This window comes from Schistocerca gregaria, chromosome 2 (genome assembly GCF_023897955.1).
Source record: "Schistocerca gregaria isolate iqSchGreg1 chromosome 2, iqSchGreg1.2, whole genome shotgun sequence".
Classification (NCBI taxonomy): domain Eukaryota; kingdom Metazoa; phylum Arthropoda; class Insecta; order Orthoptera; family Acrididae; genus Schistocerca; species Schistocerca gregaria.
Window position 1 is genome coordinate 293,170,426 of NC_064921.1, and position 26,266 is coordinate 293,196,691.

Sequence of the window (26,266 nt, forward strand, 5' to 3'; positions counted from 1 at the left end):
CATGTCCTACCAACTGGTCCCTTCTTCTCATCAGGTTGTGCCACAAACATCTCTTCTCCCCAATTCAATTCAAAATCTCCTCATTAGTTATGTGATCTACCCATCTAATCTTCAGCATTCTTCTGTAGCACCACATGTCGAAAGCTTCTATTCTCTTCTTGTCCAAACTATTCATCGTCCAAGTTTCACTTCCATACAGATACTTTCAGAAACAACTTCCTGATACTTATATCTGTACTCGATGTTAACAAATTTCTCTTCTTCAAAAACGCTTTCCTTGACATTGACAATCTACATTTTATATCTGCTCTACTTCGACCATCATCAGTTATTTTGCTCCTCAAATAGCAAACCTCCTTTACTACTTTAAGTGTCTCATTTCCTAATCTAATACCCTCAGCATCACCTGACTTAATTCGACTATATTCCATTATCCTTCATTTTGATTTTGTTGTTGTTCATCTTATGTCCTCCTTTCAAGATGCTGTCCATTTCATTCAATTGCTTTCCCAAGTCCTTTTCCGTCTCTGACAGAATTAGTGTCATCAGCAAACCTCAAAGTTTTAATTTCTTCTCCATGGATTTTAATACCTTCTCCAAATTTTTCTTTTGTTTTCTTTACTGCTTGCTCAATATACAGATTGAATAACATCGGGGAGAGGCTAAAACCCTGTCTCACTCCCTCCCCAACCACTGCTTCCCTTCCATACCCCTTGACTCTTATTACTGATATCTGTTTTCTGTAAATAGCCTTTCACTCCCTGTATTTTACTGCTGCCACCTTTAGAATTTGAAAGAGAGTATTCCAGTCAACATTGTTAAAAGATTTCTCTAAGTCTACATATTCTAGAGACATGGGATTGCCTTTCCTTAATCTTTATTCTAAGATAAGTCATATGATCAGTATTCCCCCATGTGTTCCAATATTTCTACAGAATCCAAACTGATCTTCCTCGAGGTCGGTTTCTACCAGCTTTTCCATTCGTCTGTAAAGAATTCATGTTAGTATTTTGCAGCTATGACTTATTAAACTGATAGTTCAGTAATTTTCACATCTGTCAACACCTGCATTCCTTGGGATTGGAATTATTATACTCTTCTTGAAGTCTGAGGGTATGTCACCTGTCTCATACATCTTGCTCACCAGATGGTAGAGTTTTGTCAGGACTGGATCTCCCAAGGCTGTCAGTAGTTCTAATGGAATGTTGTCTACTCCTGGGGCCATATTTTGACTCATGTCTTTTAGTCCTCCATCAAACTCTTCATACAGTATTGTATCTCCCATTTCATCTTCATCTACATTCTCTTCCATTTCAATAATATTGTCCTCAAGTACATAGCCCTTGTATAGATCTGCTATATACTCCTTCCACCTTTCTGCTTTCACTTCCTTGCTTAAAACTGGGTTTCCATCTCAGCTCTTGATATTCATACAAGTGGTTCTCTTTTCTCAAAAGGTCTCTTTAATTTTCCTTTAGGCAGTATCTATCTTACTCCTAGTGAGATAAGCCTCTACATCCTTACATTTGTCCTCTAGTCATCCCTGCTTAGCCATTTTGCACTTACTGTCGATCTCATTTTTGAGACATTTGTATTCCTTTTTGCCTGTTTCATTTACTGCATTTTTATATTTCCTCCTTTCATCAATTAAACTCAATATTTCTTCTGTCTCCCAAGGATTTCTACTAGCCTTCGTCTTTTTATCTACTTAATCCTCTGCTGCCTTCACTATTTCATCCCTCAGAGCTACCAATTCTTCTTCTACTCTTTTTCTTCCCCCCATTCATGTCAATTGTTCCCTTATGCTCTCCCTGAAACTCTCTACAACATCTAGTTTAGTCAATTTATCCAGGTCCCATCTCCTTAAATTCCCACCTTTTTGCAGTTTCTTTAGTCTTAATCTACAGTTCATTACCAATAGATTGTGGTCAGAGTCCACATCTGCCCCTGGAAATGTCTTACAATTTAAAACCTGGTTCCTAAATCTCTGTCTTACCATTATATAATCTATCTGATACCTTTTAGTATCTCCAGGGTTCTTCCATGTATACAACCTTCTTTCATGACTCTTAAACCAAGTGTTACTCTATGATTAAGTTATGCTCTGTGCAAAATTCTACCAGGCGGCTTCCTCTTTCATTTCTTAGCCCCAATCCATATTCACCTACTACCTTTCCTTCTCTTCCTTTTCCTACACTTGAATTCCAGTCACCCATGACTATTCAATTTTCATCTCCCTTCACTATCTGAATAATTTCTTTTATTTCATCATACATTTCTTCAATTTCTTCATCATCTACAGAGCTAGTTGGCATATAAACTTGTACTACTGTAGTATGTGTGGTCTTTGTGTCTATCGTGGCCACAATAATGCATTCAGTATGCTGTTTGTAGTAACTTACTTGCACTCCTATTCTTTAACTCTTAAATAAACCTACTCCTGCATTACCCCAATTTGATTTTGTATTTATAAACTTGTATTCACCTAACCAGAATCCTTGTACCTCCTGCCATTGAACTTCACTTATTCCCACTATATCTAACTTTAACCTATCCATTTCCCTTTTTAAATTTTCTTGCCTACCTGCCCGATTAAGGGATCTGACATTCCACATTTCGATCCGTAGCATGCCAATTTTCTTTCTGCTGATTATGACATCCTCTTGAGTAGTCCCTGCCCAGAGATCTAAATGCGGGACTATTTTACCTGCAGAATATTTTACCCATGAGGATTCCATCATCATTTAACCATACAGTAAAGCTGCATGCCCTCAGGAAAAATTATGGCAGCAGTTTCCCCTTGCTTTCAGACGTTTGCACTACCAGCACAGCAAGGCCATTTTGGTTATTGTTACAAGGCCAGATCAGTCAATCATCCAGACTGTCACCCCTGCAACTATTGAAAATGCTGCTGCCCCTCTTCAGGAACCACACGTTTGTCTGGCCTCTCAACAGATATCCTCCATTGTGGTTGCACCTACGGTATGCCCATCTGCATCGCTGAGGCATGCAAGCCTCCCCACCAATGGCAAGGCCCATGGGAGGCTGCAGGGAATAAGTTACAGAAAACTTCATGAGAAAATAAATATATCAATAATATATCCTCCTTCACCATTTAAAACAGTCTGCCAATGCTAGCATAACTTTTCAGTTCTGTGAGTGTAGAAATCACATGGTTTTGAGGCAAAGAACTCATTGAGCCATGTTTGGAGTGCATTTTCGTCTGGAAATGAAGTTCCTTAAATGTCACTTGATAGATAGTATAAAAGGTGAAAAACTGAGAGCAAAAAATCAGGTGAATATGGTGGGTGGAGCTACTAATTTGGATGTAGTTAGCTGTGTTGATGGCTTTGGCTAAAAATGATGACAGTAATCCTGACTTGAGCAGCATTCAATGAGCCATTTTGACCAATGAAGGTTCTTTTGTTTGGCAGTACCATTCCACTATAGTGTGTATGTAACTGTCAGACATAGCAGAATTTTTGCTGTTTTGAAGATGAAGTCCATTGTTTCATTGCAGTGCTTCTGACCATTATCTGGCTGAAAGAATTTATGATTTAAATAATGCTTTCCAAAAACACATTTTTGAATTCAATAAATTTGTTGGCAACATCTCATTTATGACAAAGGAAATGATTGACATCATGTGCTATGGTTGTCTATAAAGGCCACATGGTCCACTTTGAGATGTTTCTCTCAGGGCCCACAGACATCATAGAGGGTCAGTCCCAGTAGTTTGTTTTTTGTTTCCTTCTAATTTGGTGAACAGAGGGCCAGTGACTTTTTCCTTTAATACATGTAGAGCATTTATTGAGACCGAAATTATTGAATTTCCACCTATCACCTTCTCATTTTTGAGCATTTTGATCATATCTCATGAGTTCTAGTAGTCAAGTTGATAATGCCAAATTTTCATATCTTTTTGTAGCTTTTGGCTCAGCAATGATGCATGACTTTGGACCATTTTCTTGTTCATAAAACAAATTACCTGCTCTCTTTGTGATCACTCTGACCGTAACGTTAGTATCTCATATAACTGCATAAGTTTTCTCAAAAGCTCCTGTGTCAGTTTTGTCCACTTCCTTTAATACTAAAAGTTTTGGCATGTATGAAATGTTTTTCAGGATTATGGAGCTGACACTACTGGCACTGGTTATGAAGTGTATGTCAATGTTGACTGATACTAGTGATGGGGAGGCTGTATGGAAGCATTTAATTCTCTTGTATTTCTGTCATATGTATGAATGTTTATAGATCATTACTCATGTGTGATGTGCAACTACTACCTATTGCACCAAAAAATGTTAAGAGTCACAAAACTCTGGACCAGCCTCATTCGTATGAAACGGCAATAAGCTTTGTTGCATTGTTGTACTTCTTCTTGTAGCAGCACTCTTCATCTTTGCTTTCCTAATTGTTACAGAATATGCATTTATATGCTGATTTTCCCTGTTTTGTTTTTATGTTGATTTTTCTTCTGGTTTGTCATTATCACTCACAGTTCTTTTTAGCTTGTTAACTAAATGTTTATCCAATTTAAGAAACACACTCACACTTCCACTGTCTTTTGAATCTTTGTATTGTTTTCTTGCAAGATTTGTACTTTTACTGTTTTAACATGTGGTGTATTGCCACAGTATTCAGTACCACATCTAATATTGTTGTAGCTATCAGGAAGACTGCAGAGTGGCAGTATTGATGAAAGATCACCTTTTTTTGTCAACACCCATTGCCTGTACGTAACTTGTCCACAGCATTAAAGAATTTAGTTAGATATTGTGTCACATCATCACTAGGTTGAAGTATGTGAATTTTAAAGCCTATGAGCAGCATTGCTATGTGAGTAGTTCCTTTAAGTGCATAGACTGATGTGAGTCTAAGCCATACTTGATGTGATGTAGTTTTTTACTTGCTTCAGTTCAAGGATAAAAACAATTCTGCTTTTGCTTTTCTGTCTACTGCTTCTCCTGCTTTGTATGCAGCTTCCACAGTGGTGAGCACTCATGTTCATCAACTACTGCAATTTGCATTATGTCCTCAGATATGTATTTTCATCTACTTTTTAATGAGTACTGCTTTGAATTGTATTCTCCAGGTATTGGAACTATCACATGACAGTGTTTCTAATTTAACTCCTTGTGCAGTATTAATGTGCATTCTGTTAATCTTGGCAATGAATTTGATTCTACACTTTTAAGCTCACAAATTTAAGTTTTCATCTAATTGAAAAATGTCAGTTTTTCGATCACATAATCTGAACCATAATCTGGGCCTATAACATGATGGAATGTGGTTCAACAATACAGGCATGACACATAATTATAGAATAACTTTGTTCATAACTCACTGCACAGAGAATAACACAGAACTACTAATAACTGCCATGAAGACATGCACATAGTGACATCTGTAGTCACAAGAGGCATTACATGTTGAAGGACTGTACTGATTGCCAAGTCACTTACATCTGCAGTTATTAATAACTGTGTGTAAGGGAGCGAATGCACCAGAGTTGTCATCTGAGTAAGGCAGTCTTTTATTTTACAAAGGCTGCCTGGATGTCAGTAACCCATAGCAGCTTCTGTTTGCTGTTATTGTTTTTGCCTTTGAGTGCTTCCATCAATGGGGTCTGCATGGAAGATGCTTGAGGTAGTTAAGACTGGTAAAAATTTATCATTCCCAGGAAGCAGTGTAATTCATCGTAGTCCAAGGGAGAAAGTAATTGATGGATCAATTCGGTCCATTGTGGCATTTGGGGGGATGCCAGTGCTGGAAACCATGTAACCCAGAAAAATAAGTTCAGTTTGTCACAGCCCACGTTTTTCATCCTTGATAAAAACCCTGTTCATGGAAGTCACATCAAGAACTTATTTGGTGACTGGTTGTTTGTGTTGTCCTCATCATTTCATCACCATTAATGAAACTGGTAAGATTGGACTGAGCAAAGGTTGGGCTTTTTGGTTGTCATTATATTGCAAGAAAATGAGAATGTCATCCAAGTGTGAATAGCACAAATGGAATACAAGGAGAATGCTATTTGAGAATCATTCTCATGTCTAGGCTGTGTTTTTGGGACTGTACAGTGCAAACAGGATATATATGCTCCAGGACAACCAGGAAATCTGGGAAAAACCCAGAAATTTTTTCATCTGGGAGAAATCTGGGAAACCTGAGAATTTTTTACCATTCTGCGAATTTTTCATTGTTCTAATTTTCAGCTAAATTTTTTTATTTTGTTATAAGACTTGATACACTAACAAGGAATTTTACTTCAACCCACTACTGCAGAATAATTAGCTTTTCTAGCAGCTATACTGTATGTATATTAATTTAACTACTAATTTAACTACAAAGTTTTTCTATTTGTGTGTTTGTGCTAAGTAACAATGATGTTGCTATTGTCTGACTACATCACATGTCCAAGCTCTGAATATATGCTGTCATTGGCTGGCAGGATAATGTGACATGAGTTATGATTGGCTGATAAAAGCATGATGCAATCTCAATTTTAGTACTTCAGAAGCCATTGTGGCATACTTGGTGGAATTCATATTTATGCTTTCGTAATATGTAAATATGCAGTGTGAAGGTTGCTTCACATTGAAGATCTTTGCAAAATGTGTTATTTTTTTCTGGGTATCATTTCCCAAAGTGCTGGGAAGTTCTGTGCCCATGTATAAAATCTTCATCATTCAAAAGAGTTATAAAATTTACTGCTCTGAGGGAAAGTATATTGTTAGTTAACACAAAAAAACTTGCTTTCACTGGGAATATAGTGTATTTTCACCTGAAAAAGTTTATTTTTAATCATGAAATCAAGGAAAAATTCAGGATTTTTTTTCCATATACACCCAGATAAAAATATATTCAAACAGTCCAAACAGTGTAATGATTGCTATCTTCTGAACGTCATCTGTGTGTATCAGTATTTGGTGATAAGCATGCTTATAGTCTAACATATTACAGACAGACACATCTACAGTGCTTAAAGTCCTTTATGTTAGGTATTGAGTAACTGTCAATGATACTGTGTGCATTAAGGATTCTGTAATCACCACATAAGCACAGAATACCATCTTTTTCCAGTGCTAATTTGATGAGTGAAGGCTATGGCCTGTCCAAGGCTCCTGCTATTCCAGCTTTAAAAGTTCAGCAACCATTGTCTTCACTATGCAAAGTTTATCAGGTGTGATCTGACATGGTCTGTGCTGAACTGGGGTCCTTTGTATGATAAAGATTCAATGTAATGTACTGTTTGTGACTCCACAGTGGGGGAAAGTCACATATAAATGGCCTGTGGGTGACTGCACATGCAGAATGGATAGGATAGGGGAGGGGTTGGACGTGCACATGCCGTGAGCACGTTACTGACCTCATTGAAATGTGAAGGTAGCATAGACAGTGGCATTCACAGCGAGGTGAGTAGAGGCATGTTGGGGCTGTGTGGTGTCGGCATGGTGGAGTCATTGAAGACACACTTTGGTGAGCTCTTCAAACATTGTTTGTATTAAGTGTCAAAGCTTAATTTTATCCATTTTCAGATGAAGAGATTCTAAGCTTTCTTTGATATAATGGTTTTGTTGAATTTGTTCAAGTGTGGTGACAAGATCAAGGAGGTAATGATATTGTTCATCTATATTGGGACTGTGTCATTCTTCAGAAGGGAGGGATGTGGAGACTTTGAGTTGCTGCTGAGAGAGTGTGTGGCTAATGACACTGTAGACTACATGGCCAGGTCATACTGGATGAGCATGCCTTTGGTTAAACCTGGTAGTAGCCTGTAATAATGGAGGCAATCAGCTCCAAAAACCACTTTGGTAACTTCTGCAATTTGAAAATTCCATGTAAAAGTTATTTTGAAGTTAAGGTTCAATGAGCATGTTTCCGAGCTGTAAACAGTAAGGGTAGAATAGTTCACCTCGCCAAGTTGGACAACTGTTGAACTGTAGGCTGAGGTGTTGGTGGTCCGAGGTGCTGCACTATTGTCTGAGCTGAAGATGATCAAATAGTATTGTTGTCTGATTATGTCAAGGATGTAGAGCCTGCTGGTATTCCTGTAATGTTAAAACAACAGCTGATTCCTCAAACTGGGGTGCTATCAAGCACGGGGTCCCACAGGGTTCGGTCTTAGGTACTTTACTGTTCTTGATATACATTAATGACTTACCATTCCACATTGATGAAGATGCAAAGTTAGTTCTTTTTGCTGATGATACAAGTATATTAATAACATCCAAAAACCAAGAACTAAGTGATGTAATTGTAAATGATGTTTTTCACAAAATTATTAACTGGTTCTCAGCAAACGGACTCTCTTTAAATTTTGATAAAACACAGTATATACAGTTCCGTACAGTAAATGGCACAACTCCAGTAATAAATATAGAATTTGAACAGAAGTCTGTAGCTAAGGTAGAATTTTCAAAATTTTTAGGTGTGTCCATTGATGAGAGGTTAAACTGGAAGCAACACATTGATGGTCTGCTGAAACGTCTGAGTTCAGCTACGTATGCTATTAGGGTTATTGCAAATTTTGGTGATAAGAATCTCAGTAAATTAGCTTACTATGCCTACTTTCATTCACTGCTTTCGTATGGCATCATATTCTGGGGTAATTCATCGTTGAGTAGAAAAGTATTCATTGCACAAAAACGTGTAATCAGAATAATTGCTGGAGCCCACCCACGGTCATCCTGCAGACATCTATTTAAGGATCTAGGGATCCTCACAGTAACCTCACAGTATATATATTCCCTTATGAAATTTGTTGATAATGATCCAACCCAATTCAAAAGTAATAGCAGTGTGCATACCTATAACACCAGGAGAAAGGATGATCTTCACTATGCAGGGTTAAATCTGACTTTGGCACAGAAAGGGGTAAATTATGCTGCCACAAAAGTCTTTGGGCACCTACCAAACAGCATCAAAAGCCTGACAGATAGCCAACTAACATTTAAAAATAAATTAAAAGAATTTCTAGATGACAACTCCTTCTACTCATTGGCTGAATTTTTAGATATAAACTAAGTAAAAAAAAAAAAAAAAAAAAAAACTTAATCATTAGTGTCATGCAATATTTTGTGTAATGTAATTTCTTGTACAGACATCTTTTATTAACCTGACACGTTCCACATCATTACGAAGTGTCGTATTCATGATCTATGGAACAAGTATTAATCTAATCTAATCTAATCTGGAAGATGTTGTGCATGGTGAACCCTTGATTCATGAAACAAGGTGACTTGAGTTGATGCTGCAATTCAGTCTGCCTATTGATAGTCACCCAAATCAGCTGGGATGTGACAGGGCATATGACAGTGGTAGGTATCATCACTGAACTGTGCATGATACTAGCAGCAGTGCAGGTCAGCAGCCAGTGAGGCATGATTATCACTTGTTTGTTTTGTTTTCTCAGATGGATGGAGGTCACTGTTCTGTGTGGGGGCTGTGATGTTGCAGTCAGCATTCATTGTGTGCAATGTGATCAGTTTGGCATGTGCTGGAAGCAGTGCAGAGTGGGACTTGTGCTGCTGGGTGCAAGCAGTCATCTGCAGCTCGTGATCTAATGGCTAGCATTGCTGCCTCTGGATCATGGGGTGCCAGTCATGATTCACAGCTGGGTTAGGGATTTTTGCCACTTGGGAACTTGGTATTTGCATTTCCTTGTCATTCAATCGCTCTGATGAATGATGATCTGTCTTCAGTAGTGACTTGGGCGAAAAACCTGGGGCTTAAATTAAATGCAAAAAAGACGCAAGTAATCTTAATAGCCCATCAGAAATTAATAAGTTCAGATTTCCGCGAACGGCTACCTCCTATTCTGCTCGAAGGTACTCCAATACCATATCAGAAAACAGTGAAGAACTTGGGTGTAACTTTGGACGAGCATCTCAACTGGGCGGAGAATACAGTCGCAGTGTGCCGAAAGACGTCTGCTTGTCTCTATGCTCTCAAAAAGTTTCGGAACATATTCCCACAGGACTTGAAAAGCCAGCTCGTGCAAGCACTCGTTCTACCGAACCTCCACTATTGTGATGTGATTCAACAAGGCATGAGTAGTGAAAACAAAAGACGGCTAGAGCTAACCATGAATGCCTGTGTGCGTTACACCTGCAACATTCGCTGATATGATCATGTTAGTGCTTCATACTCCGAGCTAGGGTGGCTGCGGCCGGACAAACTGCGTAACTACCACACTCTATGTCTACTTCACCGACTCCTCATAGTGCAAGCACCCCAGTACCTAGCCTCAGAGATTAAAAACCTGTCATGCCATCATAATCGAAACACGAGGTCACTCTTATCTGGTATCCTAACTGTGCCCACTCACAAAACAAAAACTTTTGCAAACTCCTTCTCCCTTGCCGCTGTCCGCCTCTGGAACAAACTGCCCCTTAACTTGAGGAAAATTCAATCTCCTGTTGCTTTTAAGAAGAAGTTGAAGCATTTCCTACTATCATCCGCATAAAATTCTCCACAAAGTTAATGTGCAAGGCCAATCCTCTCATCTGTCAAATAGCAAACCTAGCGTCTCCTATCTTGCTCCTGAGATGCCTTCCTCTTCATCTATCTCTATTAGCCACGCAGTCTCCTTTTCCTTTATATTTTCCTTAATTATGTTTCATCATGTCTCTCTATTCTTCTCCTCCCTTCACCATGAGTCTCCCTCATACTCCCTGCTGCCAGCACTCCTATCTAAAATCTTTCTCTTCAATAATGTATTCTTCGAGGTGTACCTTTCTAATTGTTTATCTCACTTTTTGTATTAGATGTAGTTTAACATACCTACTAAAACATATGACTGTAAAATAAGTAGAATGCCTGGTTAGATGTAAGAGAGGGCCTGATGGCCCTAATCTTGCCAGGTTAAATAAATAAATAAATAAATAAATAAATAAATTCAGGAAAGTGGCAAGACTGGACAGCGAAACAGTTGGGAATTTGTATGGGTGCTGATAACCATGCCCCCCACGAACCAAATACCATCACCATCATGACAACTTTAAACTTGTGGGAGATTGGCTACCCACGATGTCGACAATGTACGATCAGATAGTACTTGTACGCTGACTCAAGTTCATAACTGCTGCCACAGTTGATACAGCATATTGTTCATTAAATGTTCATTATAGTTACATGTGTAATTGTTCTTCCAGCATTCTGGAGCAATGCTGCAGGAGTGTTGATCTCACTGTTGAATATTTATTTTCTGTGGAGTTGGCAAGATGATTTCACTAACCACATCTCCCATATTGGTTAGAGGCATGATGTGGCTGCAGCAATCATGATGTTAAGTGCACCAAGGATGCTATCGACAATGGTGAATCATGTGAAGGCTTGATCTGAGCAAAATAGTGCAACCTTTGGTTGAACACCAAATCATGAAGGGTTGAAACCAGTGTTTGATTACTTCTGCTGCCAAAAAGTATGTTGGGGGATAAGGTAGTTGAAGGTCCCATTGCTGCACATGGTGCAGTTGGTACCTGTCAGCAAACCATGTGATTCCTTGGGGGCTCTGGTGGTACCAATTCGAAATTTGGATCACATGGTGTGGTAGACACATTGTTCATGGAAAGTGATCATATATATGAGAGATCATGAGATAAATGCTTAATATGTACCACACGAGAAGGGATGATAGTGTCAAAGTCACACAGTAAGTCCATGGTAGGACTCCATTGCTTGGAATTGATATTGTTTGTTCATTCACTGCACTGATGAGTGTGACTGTCACTTCTCACTAGAACAATTCATTGGAAGGTTGGTTGTGAAGCAGTGTATGATGTAGCATTGTGCTTCTGGTTGAACATTGGGAATTGTGATGCACAATGGTTGCATGTTGGTTGCACTGTTGCTGCACAATATCTAGTTGAGGACATATTTGCCATAATTCGCAGTCTCACTGACTAGTCACGCCCACCTGATGTCTTACTACATCCAATCCCCACACACATAAGAGTAACTGCATGCAACTTGATTGCTTTTTGACCAGTTCCAGCAGTTCACATTCAGCCATCACTGGCGACTTCAGTGCATCTTCCTGACATAAGTTCAGCTTGACAATGCTGGACTCTGCAATTGCATATTCCATTTCAACTGACTTCAACTACAATCTGAAAGGTGTTGGTACCCTGCCTATGAGCCTCCCAGGGCCCCCACTCTGACATGGATGGCCTCTGCAACACCACAACCATGGGAGTTCACTCTGGCAAATAAATTACCACCTCTTGTTGGTCACCCTTCCCCTCTATATATGCTGTTTCTTTGATCAGACCAAAGTCTCTCTGGGATGTGTGGCTGCCAAATCCTGACATCTTAGCCACCGATATCCCACCCCTGTGTCTCTGCTCTCACCACCACCATCCCGTGCAGACACATTGGACAATCCCCATGGAAGCTACAACTGTACTACCACCTGTTCTGCACTCATACCATGCCCACCATGGCTTCGAGAAACAGCTCAGTCATGTTTTGTGAAAGTATCAGCGCTGGCACAATTGGTCATGCACATCTGTGCTGCATCACTTTGTGAAATGGCCCAGTTGTGTCAAGTGCCAGCTGTGTGATGACCAACCCTATGAAGGGCTACCTACGAGCACCCCTCCCCTCCCCCCTCCCACCCCATGCCAAAGAAAAATTATATTAGTCCCACCTTTGCTTCCACCATTCAAAACATTTCTTAGTCATATTCAGAAATGACTGAAAGCTCCTCCTCATTGTTAAACTAATGTCCTTTCATGCCACTTTTCGTGTGTCGAAATGAGAAAATTTCTCGTGGATACAGGCCAGGTGAATGAGGTGCATGGGGCAGCAGAACCATGCCATTTGTAGCCAAAAACTGTCTAACAGAGGTGGCTGTTTGCAGGTGTATTGTTGTGGTGGAAAAACCGTTTTGTGTCTGCCACAAATCAAATCTTTTTTGATGAACTCTGTTTCGCAAACTTCTTAAATTTCTCTGTGAGCACAAGCTCTCAGATTCGTGGATTTGGGCAGCTGGCAGATGGCAAGAACAAGGTTTGCCATCAATCGACATGTCACCATTTTTAAATTGAGCAAACCAGTCATATACTTGAGTTTTTCCCATAGTGTTATCTTGGTAAGATGTTTTCAAGATTAAAACAATTTCAGTAGTATTTTTACCGAGTATTAAGCAAAGTTTCACAGCTGCATGTTTTTCCCTTAAACTTGCCATCATAAAAAATGAATCAAGAAGAAAACAGTGCCAACAAAAACAATCACTGCAGATGAACAGAACAATCCTGGCAGAGAACACAGATGGCACTGCTGGCAATGAGTTGTGCTATACACACCTACAAGCAGAAATGCATACTACACAAACTTGGCACATGGCAATGTTATTCCAGTCTTTTTTGGGTAACCCCTCATACCTATCTGTACCCACCATTTCAGCAGTTGTGAACCCCACTCTCATCTTCCATTCAGTGCTCTGCACTCCGGGAGGAGGGGGATGTCTCTGTGAGGACACTCTGTGTGATGCACGTAGCTGACATTACTATAACTGAAATATCTGTGACTTGACCAAAGACTGCAGTTTGTTCTGAGTCATGTTCAATGTAAGTCACGTCTTTGTATGTCAAGATTCAATAAAGTATAGTTAGCTGTAACTGCCTCAGGTACCTTATTGGGGCACTCCATAATATCTATGTAGGAAAGTTGTGCACATTTTTCACCTACTTTTGTGTTAAAATTTTCTTTTTAGTGGAGGCTGTTGTCATTTATCAGTTTTTATAATTCTCTGTATAGGTCTTCTACCTCCTTGTCAGAATGTGGGCACATGTTAATATGATATAAATTTGATGTTGATAGAATATTCAAAATATTTGTTGCACATTGCTAATCCTTGTTTACAATTTCTATACTGAAATGATTATAAACAGACTCTTATTTTAAATTTTTTATTGCTACTTCAAATTTTCAATAAATACATTCACATCATCATCTGTGCTATCTGTGATTGTGACTTTGATGGTTTGTCATTTCCACACACACATATTAGATGCCTAGGCAAGCATTAGCAATATAATGACCTAAGATCTTTTTCATAGCGGCAAAACCAGTTGTTGCAGATGAAAGAAAATATATTTTGCATATTGCTGGTCTTGCATTATGTATCAAGCATTTTGTGAGAAATAAATGTCTGAGAAACCTATGAAGGACTGTAAAAGACACAATACATTTATTATAATGTAACAATTATTAAGATGAATGAATGGAAAATGATTAAGAAAACAAATTAAAAATGTATCAACCTGCTTTTTATGTCTTTCTGCCTTAATGACAGTCAGTTTTGATTGTTTTATTGAGGAAATTTTGTTTGATTGTTTACAGGTATTTTTAGGAGACAAACAGGGGCATTATTTGTAGATAAAATGAACTTTATTTTGTAACACAATTAACTAAATTTCTTAAGTGTAATCATTTATTGGAATATGATGTTTCAGAGGATGATATTTTATATAGTGATTTAAAATAATATAGGAACTACACTATAGTGAAGATAAGTATACATACAGCCTGCATCATCTTGTAATCACCAAAATTAGTTTCCTCCAATTATAGACAGTACCCAATAACTGGGCAACTGCTTCACAAAAACTAACTATTTGACTGTGAGATTCTTAAAGCAACCATGATGTTAGTATCAAATGAAAGTTTCTAGAAATTCTTACAGATTAATTATATGTGGGTGTATTTTTAGTAATGTGGTCATTCTTCAGTGTTAAAAGTATTATTGTCATTAGACTATAAGAACATTATGTAACTGTCACAGCTGATTTGTACAGTATTTCATGTACCTAAGCAATTAAGTGGAACTTCAGTTTTTCAATTTTATGAAAAACAATATCTGCTGAATAGCACAGCAGTGAAAAGAAAACAGTAATGAATGTTTCACATTTTAATTTCTTCTTGTACAGATTGTGACATTGGTATTCTGGACTATATATTCAATAGATCGTGAACTCATATTGCCTAAAGCACTGGATGCCTTTTTGCCTCTTTGGTTAAATCATGCACTGCACACAAATATTACTGTTGCTGCACTTACTGAGATGTTAATAACATTTCACTGGTATCCTGCGTCACGACGGACTACTGTGTATGGTATTGCAGCAATTTCGGTGGCTTATGGTGTATGGTATGTAACTGAATTATAATAAGTTTCCCTACAGGAATGAATCATACTTAATGAGACTGCTCCTATCAACCACTTGTTTCTTTATGTTATGTAAATGATTTCCCATGTTTTCTAGATAATAAGCATCTGATCACATTTTTTTATCTGTTCACTCACCTAATTGACAGTATCATAAACAACTGACTTTTCCAAGTGTTCATGGTGTCCAGTATCCACTCCCCAAGAAAATTAAAAATCTCTCTACCACAGGGATCAGTTCTTGCTTCACTTTTCTTCAATTTATACAATGCAGGCATGCCAAAAAAACAAAATCATGGAAGTTTGGTTACGCTGATGAGAGGGACCTGCAACAAGGCCTTCTTCAATTCACCAATCAGAAGAAATCCCAATGGAGGACTTAGATGTAGTGGATAGTGCATTTGCAAATGTTGACCCCCAAGCAAATGCCACAAAAACGAAGGTTTCCTGCTTCCTTCTAAGTAATAAACTTCCCAGAAGAAATCAAAAACTACACTAACTCATAACAAACCACCAAAGCACCTGTCGGTAACCCATGATAGAACTTTGCATTTCAGAAAGCATCTAACAAAAACAGCCAAAAAACTGAAAAGGAGAAACAACATAATTCAAAAGTTATGTGGTACAACCTGAGGAACATCAGCATCCAACTTACGTCCTTCTGCTCTGGGTCTTGTCTTCTTAGCTGCTGAATATTGTGCTCATATGTGTAAGAGATAGATGTCCAAATAAATAACACCATTTGAAGGATTGCAAGTAGTATTAAGGGGAGCCGGAATGAACCATCTCCTCCATGTTAATTTTAGATAATAAAAGGAACATTTTTTCTAAAACCATTGAACATATTGCTCTGAAATTTGCACTACATGTTCAGTGAATATTTCTCTACAAAATTATAATGCCATGTTAAGAAATATTTATTGGTTTTTGTTTTACAATTTTTTCAAGGAGCTGCTTATTTTTTCTCTAAAACTTTGCACTTTTTCTTCTATAACTTATCAATTATACAATTTTTTTACAGTTTCTTATAAAAATGAAGGAAAAGAAGTAAACAATATTGTGTATAAATTTCATTGATATACTGTTAGCAGTTTTTGAGAAAATGTTCCTCAAATATGAAAAGTTTAAAGTTAGGGGAAATGGCTTCCAAGGTTTTTTTAATACATTCCTGCCCCATATGATGGATTATCAGCATCCTCTTCTTTTTCCCTTTCAATGGTCTTCCTTTCCCTTTTTTCTGCATGTTGTAGGCTTTTCTCTCTTCCTCCTGCACCTCTTAGTCTCTCTTCATCAATTAGGCGCATTGTGGAAATGGTGTTGTGTCCTGATTGGAAACCTAAACGTTACAGCACATCAGATTTGTTAATGTTTCCTTCATTGTATGTTGCCACTCCATCATATACTCCAGAATGCAATGTTTTTATATGTATGAACACTCTTTGGGGAATCCTAATCCAAATTAAATTATTTACACTTTCATTAGAATTTTGTGTTTTCCCATGTAAACACCAATAATCTTGGCTGTGATAAATCTCTGAATCAAGCCCTCATGCACCGCTGCACATGTCCAATGCACTCCTGTTTTTTAATGTGAATTTCATTTCCCATAAGGTCTGAGTTCCTCTACAGCTTTATGTCCTTTAGAATCACCATCTCCTAGATAGTTAGTGTATCATACATTATACCACTCCTGTGATCTGGCAAAATTGCTTTCCCTCCCTCTACTTTCATCGCTCCACTCGTACCATGAAAGTTTGCTTCACAACTTTCACTATGTTCGTCCTTGGTATTGCCCTTAAATCTATAATGTTTTGTGAGAATAGCAACATCAATTATTTTGCAACTGTCTCCACTGGTAGCTGTCACAACTCCATTTAGAGAATTATGACCTCTACATTGCCATCATCCATCTAAAGCAACAGATAAATCTCTACAATTCCCACTATCTGTCACAGCTTCATCAACTGCTTTCTTCATTGTTGCTTGAACAATATCTTCAGCAGAAGATCCCACAAATTCATTATAAAATCCAAACTTGGTTGGTGGTTTTGGCAAGTTCATAATTCCACATAACATTCTCCCTACAGCACTGCTCTTGCCAATGCAATGCAAACCACACACTAGCCTAACATTTATATCATACACCTTCTTTTCACTATTACCACTATGAGGAATACTGTTAGAATTGGAAAAAGAAACTTCTGCAGCGCATTTGTTACACTTCAATAACATTTTACATGCCAAACCAATGTGTGAAGTTATTTTCTTTTCCTTTGCAAACTTGGCATAATATGTTTTGTTTCAAAATATTAGAGAGCAAGGAAATGTTAATTATTTCATTAACATCATTACTGTCACTTTCATAGTTTCCAAATTTTTCTTTTCTTTTCAAAGTTTTTTGCTGGAAGAAGTTCTATCAAATTCATTTGGAGTAGGCGGTGAAGCAGTCTGAGCAGCATCTCCCTTCATAACAACAAAAGATTTCTTCTTCCACTCATTGTGCCTTTGCTTAAACACTCAATTGCTCAAACTGGGCATATTGATATCCACAAACCAAACATGTAAAACAGGTATGAGAAAAATTCATCAAATATGCAAAATTGAACAGCTAAACAACACAAAGCAAACTCCCCAAGTCAACACATACAGTATAGTCTTTATGTTTACCAATATGAACAGACACTTATCACAGACATAAAGCTATGCAATGTTGGAAAACAAAACACTGTCTAATTACACAAAGATACCCTGCTTGCAGCCAGGGAGCGGTACCTTCAGAGGTGACACACCCCTCCCCCCCCCCCCCCCCCCCAAGTTGCTACAACTGTTTACGCAGCGCAACGACTTTGCAGAGATAAAAAACACAGTTTGAATTCACTTAGATGAATGAAACTTGATTTGTTTTATTCAGAAAACTCCAAATAATTTTATAATGAAAATACTAAAAAATGTTAATTTTGTCATTTGCATCATTCCAACGCCCCTTAAATAAACACCTACAGAATGACTGCCAGTACTAGGCCACATTCCACTCCTTCACCTTTTACATATAAATGCTCTCATGAATGAATACTAGAAGATCATAGATTATAAAAATCTAACAGCACATCAAGATGCCAATGATGGAGACTATAACTGTCTCTGTTCTGAATGACCATCAACAGTAGCCGCAAGGCTCGCTGTAGAGTTCAACATTAGTAATGCATGGATTGGACTGGACAAAATAATAAGTCATATATCACACATTCCATGCAAAATGAAGTCATTACTAAATAGAATTAGAAACAAACAATACAGATATGCATACTTTTTGCACAAGTGTGGTAAGCAGCCATTACCTCTTAATGATTGTGGAGAACCAGAGACCGTCAGGCACATCACAGAAGAATTCCCATCACGATTATGTGACAGTAGACTAGAAGACTTCTGGTATGCTGGTAGAGAAATTACCATGGAGAAGATTTGCTTGTATACAAAGATCCCTAACTGATAAGCCACTGAACCTTTATCTACAAAATTTTATTTGCACAGCAAATAACTAGAATATAAGTTTTTCGCACATTGGTACTTGAGCAGATACTCAATTTATATCAAAATTAATCACTACATAATTATAAAGCCACAACTATTTTGGTGGCATGCTGTTCTAATTTGCGGTTGGCCTGTAGGAGGATGCTATGTACTGCCGGTGTGGATGTGGGAGAGGAAAGATTGAGGACTTTGATTTGGGATAGGAGTTGACGGGTGTGTTCATTGGCCGAGTCGATGTATAGTGTTTATTGGTAATGAGGATCACCCTGTCGCTAAACATGCCTTGGTGCACAGCCAGCACATCTTGGCACAGTGTTACACCATCCGGGTTATCTGGATACTCCCCCCCCCCCCCCCCCCCCCCCCAACACCAACCTATCCAAACTCCGGAGATGGGAACTTGCCCTTCAATATATCCTCTCTTCTTGTTATCCACCAGGCCTCAATCTCCACTAATTTCAAGTTGCCGCCACTCACACCTCACCTGTCATTCAACATCATCTTTGCCTCTGCACTTCCGCCTCGACTGACATCTCTGCCCAAACTCTTTGCCTTTAAATATGTCTGCTTGTGTCTGTATATGTATGGATGGTGATGAGTGTGTGTGTGTGTGTGTGTGTGCTCGAGTATATACCTATCCTTTTTTCCCCCTAAGGTAAGTCTTTCTGCTCCCGGGATTGGAATGACTCCTTACCCTCTCCCTTAAAACCCACATCCTTTCGTCTCTCCCTCTCCTTCCCTCTTTACTGAAGAAGCAATCGTTGGTTGCGAAAGCTAGAAATTTTGTGTGTGTGTTTGTGTGTTATTTTATTGTGCCTGTCTACCGGGGCTTTCTCGCTTAGTAAGTCTTGGAATCTTTGTTTTTAATATATTTTCCCATGTGGAAGTTTCTTATAAGAAATATATATCTTCAGCAACTACCATCCAATGTGCATTCTATCCATGCACCAATTTGCAAGGTGATAATCTTGAAACAGTGCCTTTTATGGCTGACAAAATGTAGGGATCACAATGCCCAGTCAGTCCGTATATAACCACAATTACAGAATTTTCCAACTGGAGAAACAGCTTTTTGAACCAATGACACCAATTTAGAAACTACAAACTGGGACATTATCAGGAAGCATTTCAAAACAAAATCACTGTAACTTGCACATAAACATTCTATCTGCTGGAGTCAAAATTTCAAACAGACTGCAGAGAAGTTCACATTGCCATGTTCATTTATTTCTCAACAGTCTGCTAACACTCAGAAGGAAAACTAGCATGTGACATGTTCAGCGTGGCACACAGTGAGGAGGCTGAATCATCTCACTGCATCTTCATAATGGATTGCATCGTTGATGTGTCTGGGGCAGACATTTCTGTATTTCCAGTAACAACATTGGACCACAAAAACATTCAAGGTGGAAAATCTGAACCACTTGCATCCACAGACTGTTTTTCCAATATTCATCCACCTGGATAAAATACTGATGTTTCAAGAACTAGAACATATCAGTACAGTTTTCAAGAATGCTATCAATGATAAATTTGCTTGTCAGGGCCCAAAGCATTTAGTGTGACATGAATGTATTTTTGAGTCTGAGCAGCACTCTCAGTACAGGACTGAGAGCTTTTAAAACCAAGAGCCTGAGGTCAACAAGACCATTTCACTTGCCGAACATGTGGCAGCAAAGACTTCAAGTCAGTATTGTGATTTAGCACTCAGTTAGTTTTTATGTGAGTTCTATTTGATTTAAGTCTTGAAAGTTGCAGACATTTACTCATTGTACTGTTTGCCATGCAAGTTGGTAAGCAACTCTAATGGTATGAGTGCCTGGATTAAAAGCTGGGATCTACTCTACCATTGGTGCAAAATTATGAATGTTCAAGAATTTTCGAACAGACTACATAATTGCAGATTACAAAGTTGTATGTCATATTTTACACCAATGAGCCAAACATAATGACCACCAATTTAATGTTGTATTGGTCCACTTTTCAAACACAGTACAGTAGTGATTCTGCTTGGCATGGATCCTACAAGTTCTTGATAGGTTCCAAAAGTATATTGCACCAAATGTTTACTCACAGGTCACTGAATTCCTGCAAATTACAGGACAGTGGCACCTGATATATGTTCCAATGGGTACAGATCAGCAGTGTTTGCTGTCTAAAATATCACAGTGAATTCACTATCATGCTCCTCTAACCACTGCAGCATGATACTGGCGTTGTGTTGCACAGAGTTATCCTGTAGGAAGATGTCATGCCATTAGAGAAGACTTCAACCATAAATGAATGCATGTGATCCACAATAATGTTCATATAGTTCACTGCTGTGATGGTGTCATCGAGTACTACCATAGGTACCATAGAAGCCCAATACAATCTACCCCATAGCATAATTTTGCTCTCACCGGCCTGCATCTGTGGCGCAGTTTACATTTCAAGCAACCATTCACCTGGATGGTGGTGTGTAAGGAACCAGCCATCAACCTGATGTAACAACAAGTGCGATTGACTCAGCAGGTGACACATTTGTATTGATCCACAGTGAAACCTCAGTGATGCAGAGCCCACTGCATTTGAAATTGATAATGTTGTTAGGTCAACACATGAACATGGAGGGGTTGACTGATGCAGAGCTCAAGATTCAACAATGGTGTTTGAATTGTGTGCTGGACCAGCATTGTACTCTGTTGTCAGATCTACCTCAGATCACTGTCTATACTGGAATACACAGGTGTGGATCCTCTGACCTATATGTTTTGTGATGAGATGTGGATGTCCAGTATCATACAGCCTATGCATTGTACCACCACCCTCCAACCACTTTCCATAGGTGCTCATGATAGTAGTATACAAACAGCAGACAAGCTTCACCATTTCAGAGATTCTCATTTCCAGCTGCAGTGCCACAACAATGTTCCTTTGTCAAAACCACTTACATCAGTGAATTTCTGCATTTTGGCCCCTTATATTCATTATAATGACTGCCCATTCACCTCTCTGCCACTTAAATTCTTTCCTTACTGAATAATGTGCCCACAACACCACTAGGAGACATTCAACCTCACGGTGTGCAGTGGTCATAATGTTTTGACTCATCAGAGTATACTGTAGTACGAATCATTGTACTGAAGTGAAACCTTTAACAAATTCATCACTTTTCTGTAATGAAAATGTTTTTATGATCACTGGATGCTCCAACATCCTTTTTGCTTAGGTGTGAATGATGAAACCTATAATAAGAGCTAAACTGGGTGCTATCTTTACCAGTGGTGTGTTCTTATCAGAATCATTTTGTAGGTTTACAACAAATATTTAAATTCAGTAAGACATATTTGTGTGAGACCTGAGTTTCTCGTGGTGTATACAACTTTCAAATAACTTCCGGGAGTTCATCCAGGTAACACTTTCAGAGACTGCCGATATTTCAGAGAGGGGAAAACACCCCGCCATTTTCAAGGCGTGGTGTTCTCCCGCCATAATATTGGCATTTGCTGAAAGTGTTACCTGGCTGAATTCCCGGAAGTTATTTGAAAGACATATTTGTGACTTATCAGCCATTTACATTTCATTTCATGCTTATGGTGTTCCAGTCTGCATGAGAACATGGCTATGCAATATTCTCAGGAAAAATTATCTCTAATAAATAATTACTTATCCAGGGACAATATACATATCTCTTTCAAAATTTCAGCTTTTTCTCTACATACTACTATGATGGAACATGGCTCTATCCAATATATGGAGTTTTGAACTGGACCCAGCGTATTTGTTTCTCAGCTGTAATATTTATAGCATGCATACTGATGTCTTTGTTTGGTGAATATCTGAATTCGCAAATATGGGGTAACTATCCAGCTTGTTTAACATATTTATGCTAATAATGTCTACATTTTCTTTATATAAGTAACCTGTAAACTATGTTGAGAATAACTTGCATGTTGTTTGCAGGCCTTGAAATACAGAAGATGAAAGCAAGGGATTTGTCAAAACAAAATAAACACAGATAGAGTTCCAAACACAATTTTATTATTGTGAACAACTTTAAAAATGAAACAAAATTGTAGCAGTAATTGACCAGTTCCATTGGTGATATTTCAAATTTAATATGTGACTAGTTTGTTAATTCTTAAGGTACCCTTGCTGTTATTGTTGTGGATTTTATTCGATTTAAGAAGCAACTTATTTTATGAATGTACAAATGTGGAGTGGTGGAAATAAGAGATGCAACAGTTTTCTTTCGTAGACTTGTTTGCATAGTATTTTTATTCTATCCAACAAATATTGCACTTACAACTGAAATAGTTAAATATTCAACACGTGTGTATCAGGACATATTACTTCTCCATACAAAAAGATGGAAATATTTACAAGTCAAGCAAATTTTCATTTTACATTTCCTTGTAAAGTCTTCTCAGTGCATCCTTGTATAAGTGTTCAAATGCTATTTTAAGTGATGCTCAACATATTATGTCTTATTCATTTTTCATTAAAGACACAGAAACATTTACTTTTATTTTGCTGAAGAAAGTATGTATAAGCTGTGGTCAATGCAGTAAGCCTTTACATTAATATTTAAATTGTTAAATTAATTGCATTTCCTTGAGTTGATTTTTATAGACTTTACCAAGTGCAACTTCACCAAAAGTGTCTTTTCGCCGTCCACCTAACCTTCGTAACCTCTTGGTTCATCCCTATGAAATCCCCAAACCACCTTCCCTACCCTCTGGCTCCTACCCTTGTAACTGCCCCCGGTGTAAAACCTGTCCTATGCACCCTCCCACCACCACCTACTCCAGTCCTGTAACCCGGAAGGTGTACATGATCAAAGGCAGAGCCATGTGTGAAAGCACCCACGTGATTTACCAACTGACCTGCCTACACTGTGACGCTTTCTATGTGGGAATGACCAGCAACAAACTGTCCATTCGCATGAATGGACACAGGGAGACAGTGTTTGTTGGTAATGAGGATCACCCTGTGGCTAAACATGCCTTGGTGCACGGCCAGCACATCTTGGCACAGTGTTACACCGTCCGAGTTATCTGGATACTTCCCACCAACACCAACCTATCCGAACTCCGAAGATGGGAACTTGCCCTTCAGTATATCCTCTCTCCTCGATATCCACCAGGCCTCAACCTCCGCTAATTTCAAGTTGCCGCCGCTCATACCGCACCTGTCTTTCTACAACTTCTTTGCCTCTGTACTTCCGCCTCGACTGACATCTCTGCCCAAACTCTTTGCTTTTACAAATGTCTGCTTGTGTCTGTGTATGTATGGATGGATATGTGTGTGTGTGTGTGTGTGTGTGTGTGTGTGTGTGTGTGTGTGTGTGTGTGTGTGTGTGTGTGTGTGTGTATGTGTGTGTGTGTGCGCGCGAGTATATACCTATCCTTTTTTTCCGCTAAGGTAAGTCTTTCCGCTCCCGGGATTGGAATGACTCCTTACCCTCTCCCTTAAAACTCACATCCTTTCATTTTTCCTTTTCCTTCCCTCTTTCCTGACGAAGCAGCCGCTGGTTGCGAAAGCTCGAAATTTTGGGTGTGTATGTTTGTGTGTTATTTTATTGTGCCTGACTACTGGCGCTTTCCCGCTTGGTAAGTCTTGGAATCTTTGTTTTTAATATATTTTTTCCCATGTGGAATTTTCTTTCTATATATATATGGATATGTGTGTGTGTGTGTGTGCGAGTGTACACCTGTCCTTTTTTTTCCCCTAAGGGAAGTCTTTCCGCTCCCGGGATTGGAATGACTCCTTACCCTCTCCCTTAAAACCCACAACCTTGCATTTTTCCCTCTCCTTCCTTCCTTCCTGACGAAGCAACTGCCAGTTGCGAAAGCTCGTAATTTTGTGTGTGTGTTTGTGTGTTTTGTTCATGTGCCTGTCTGCCGGCGCTTTCCCGCTTGGTAAGTCTTGGAATCTTTATTTTTAATATATTTTTCCCATGTGGAAGTTTCTTTCTGTTTTATTTACATCGCCATATATATATATATATATATATATATATATATATATATATATATATATATATATGAACTCTTCAATCCAATCACACAATTGGTCTGATAGTCCATATGCTCTTACTTTGTTCATTAAATGACTGTGGGGAACTGTATCAAACACCATGCAGAAGTCAAGAAACATGACATCTACCTGGAAACCCATGTCTATGGCCCTCTGAGTCTCATGGATGAATTGCGTTAGCTGGGTTTCACATGATTGTCTTTTTTGAAACCCATGCTGGTTCCTACAGAGCAGATTACTAGTCTCCAGAAAAGTCATTATATTTGAACATAATACGTGTTCCAAAATTCTACAACTGATCAACGTTAGAGATATAGGTCTATAGTTCTGCACATCTGTTAGACGTCTTTTCCTCTTTTGAGCAATTTTAAGTGTTTTTCTATCACTCTGTCATCTATTTCAATATTTACCATTTTGTCGTCCGTGTGACAATCTAGAGAAGGAACTACAGTGCAGTCTTCCTTTGTGAAACAGCCTTTAGTCTGTCATCCTCTGTTTCAGTATCATTTTGGACACAGAGTGTCTGGGCATTTTGTTTTGATCCACCTACCGCTTTGACATAAGACCAAAATTTCTTAGGATTTTCTGCCAAGTCTGTACATAGAACTTTACTTTCGAATTCATTGAACACCTCTTGCACAGCCCTCCTCACACTACATTTCGCTTCATGTAATTTTTGTTTGTGTGCAGGGGTTTGGCTATGTTTATGTTTGCTGTGAAGTTCCCTTTGCTTCCACAGCAGTTTTCTAACTCAGTTGTTGTACCATAGTGGCTCTTTTCCATCTCTTATGATCTTGCTTGGCGCATACTCATCTTATGCATATTGTATGATTGTTTTGAACTTTGTCCACTGATCCTCAACACTATCTGTACTTGAGGCAAAACTTCTGTGTTGAGCCATCAAGTACTTTGAAATCTGCTTTTTGTCACTTTTGCTAAACAGAAAAATCTTCCTACCTTTTTTAATATTTCTATTTATGGCTGAAATCATCGATGCAGTAACCTCTTTATGATCTCTGATTCCCTGTTCTGTGCTAATTGTTTCAAGTAGTTCTGGTCTGTTTGTCACCAGAAGGTCTAATATGTTATCGCCATAAGTCAGTTCTCTGTTTAACTGCTCAAGGTAATTTTCAGATAATGTACTTAAAAAAGATTCACTGGATTCTTTGTCCCTGCCACCCATTATAAACGTTTGAATCTCCCAGTCTATATCTGGCAAATTAAAATCTCCACCCAGAACTATAACATGGTCGGAAAATCTACTTGAAATATTTTCCAAATTTTCCTTCAGGTGCTCTGCCACAACAGTTGCTGGGCCAGGGGCCTGTAGAGGCATCCAATCACCATGTTCGAGCCAGCTTTAACCGTGACCTTCACACAAATTATTCCACATTTCGTACCTCCGTCAATTTCTTTCGATACTATTTCACTTTTTATCACTATAAACATGCCTCCCCTTTCACTGTCCAGCCTGTCTCTGTGGTATACATTCTAATCTGAGTTTAGAATTCCATTATTGTTTACATCTGGTTATAG

At 38.5% G+C, this 26,266-nt stretch overlaps 1 protein-coding gene across 1 annotated transcript in view; it reads left to right on the forward strand.

The window, feature by feature from the left end:
* The window catches only part of LOC126336902 (androgen-dependent TFPI-regulating protein-like), a 63,296-nt gene extending 40,085 nt beyond the window's left edge, over positions 1 to 23,211 (forward strand). Inside the window, exons 3-5 of the mRNA XM_050001029.1 lie at positions 14,940 to 15,160; positions 22,398 to 22,549; positions 22,655 to 23,211. Of these exons, the coding sequence (XP_049856986.1) occupies positions 14,940 to 15,160; positions 22,398 to 22,549; positions 22,655 to 22,713 (432 nt within the window). The 3' untranslated portion in view covers positions 22,714 to 23,211. The remainder of the gene's footprint in view (positions 1 to 14,939; positions 15,161 to 22,397; positions 22,550 to 22,654) is intronic.
* The last annotated feature ends 3,055 nt before the right edge of the window (positions 23,212 to 26,266 follow it).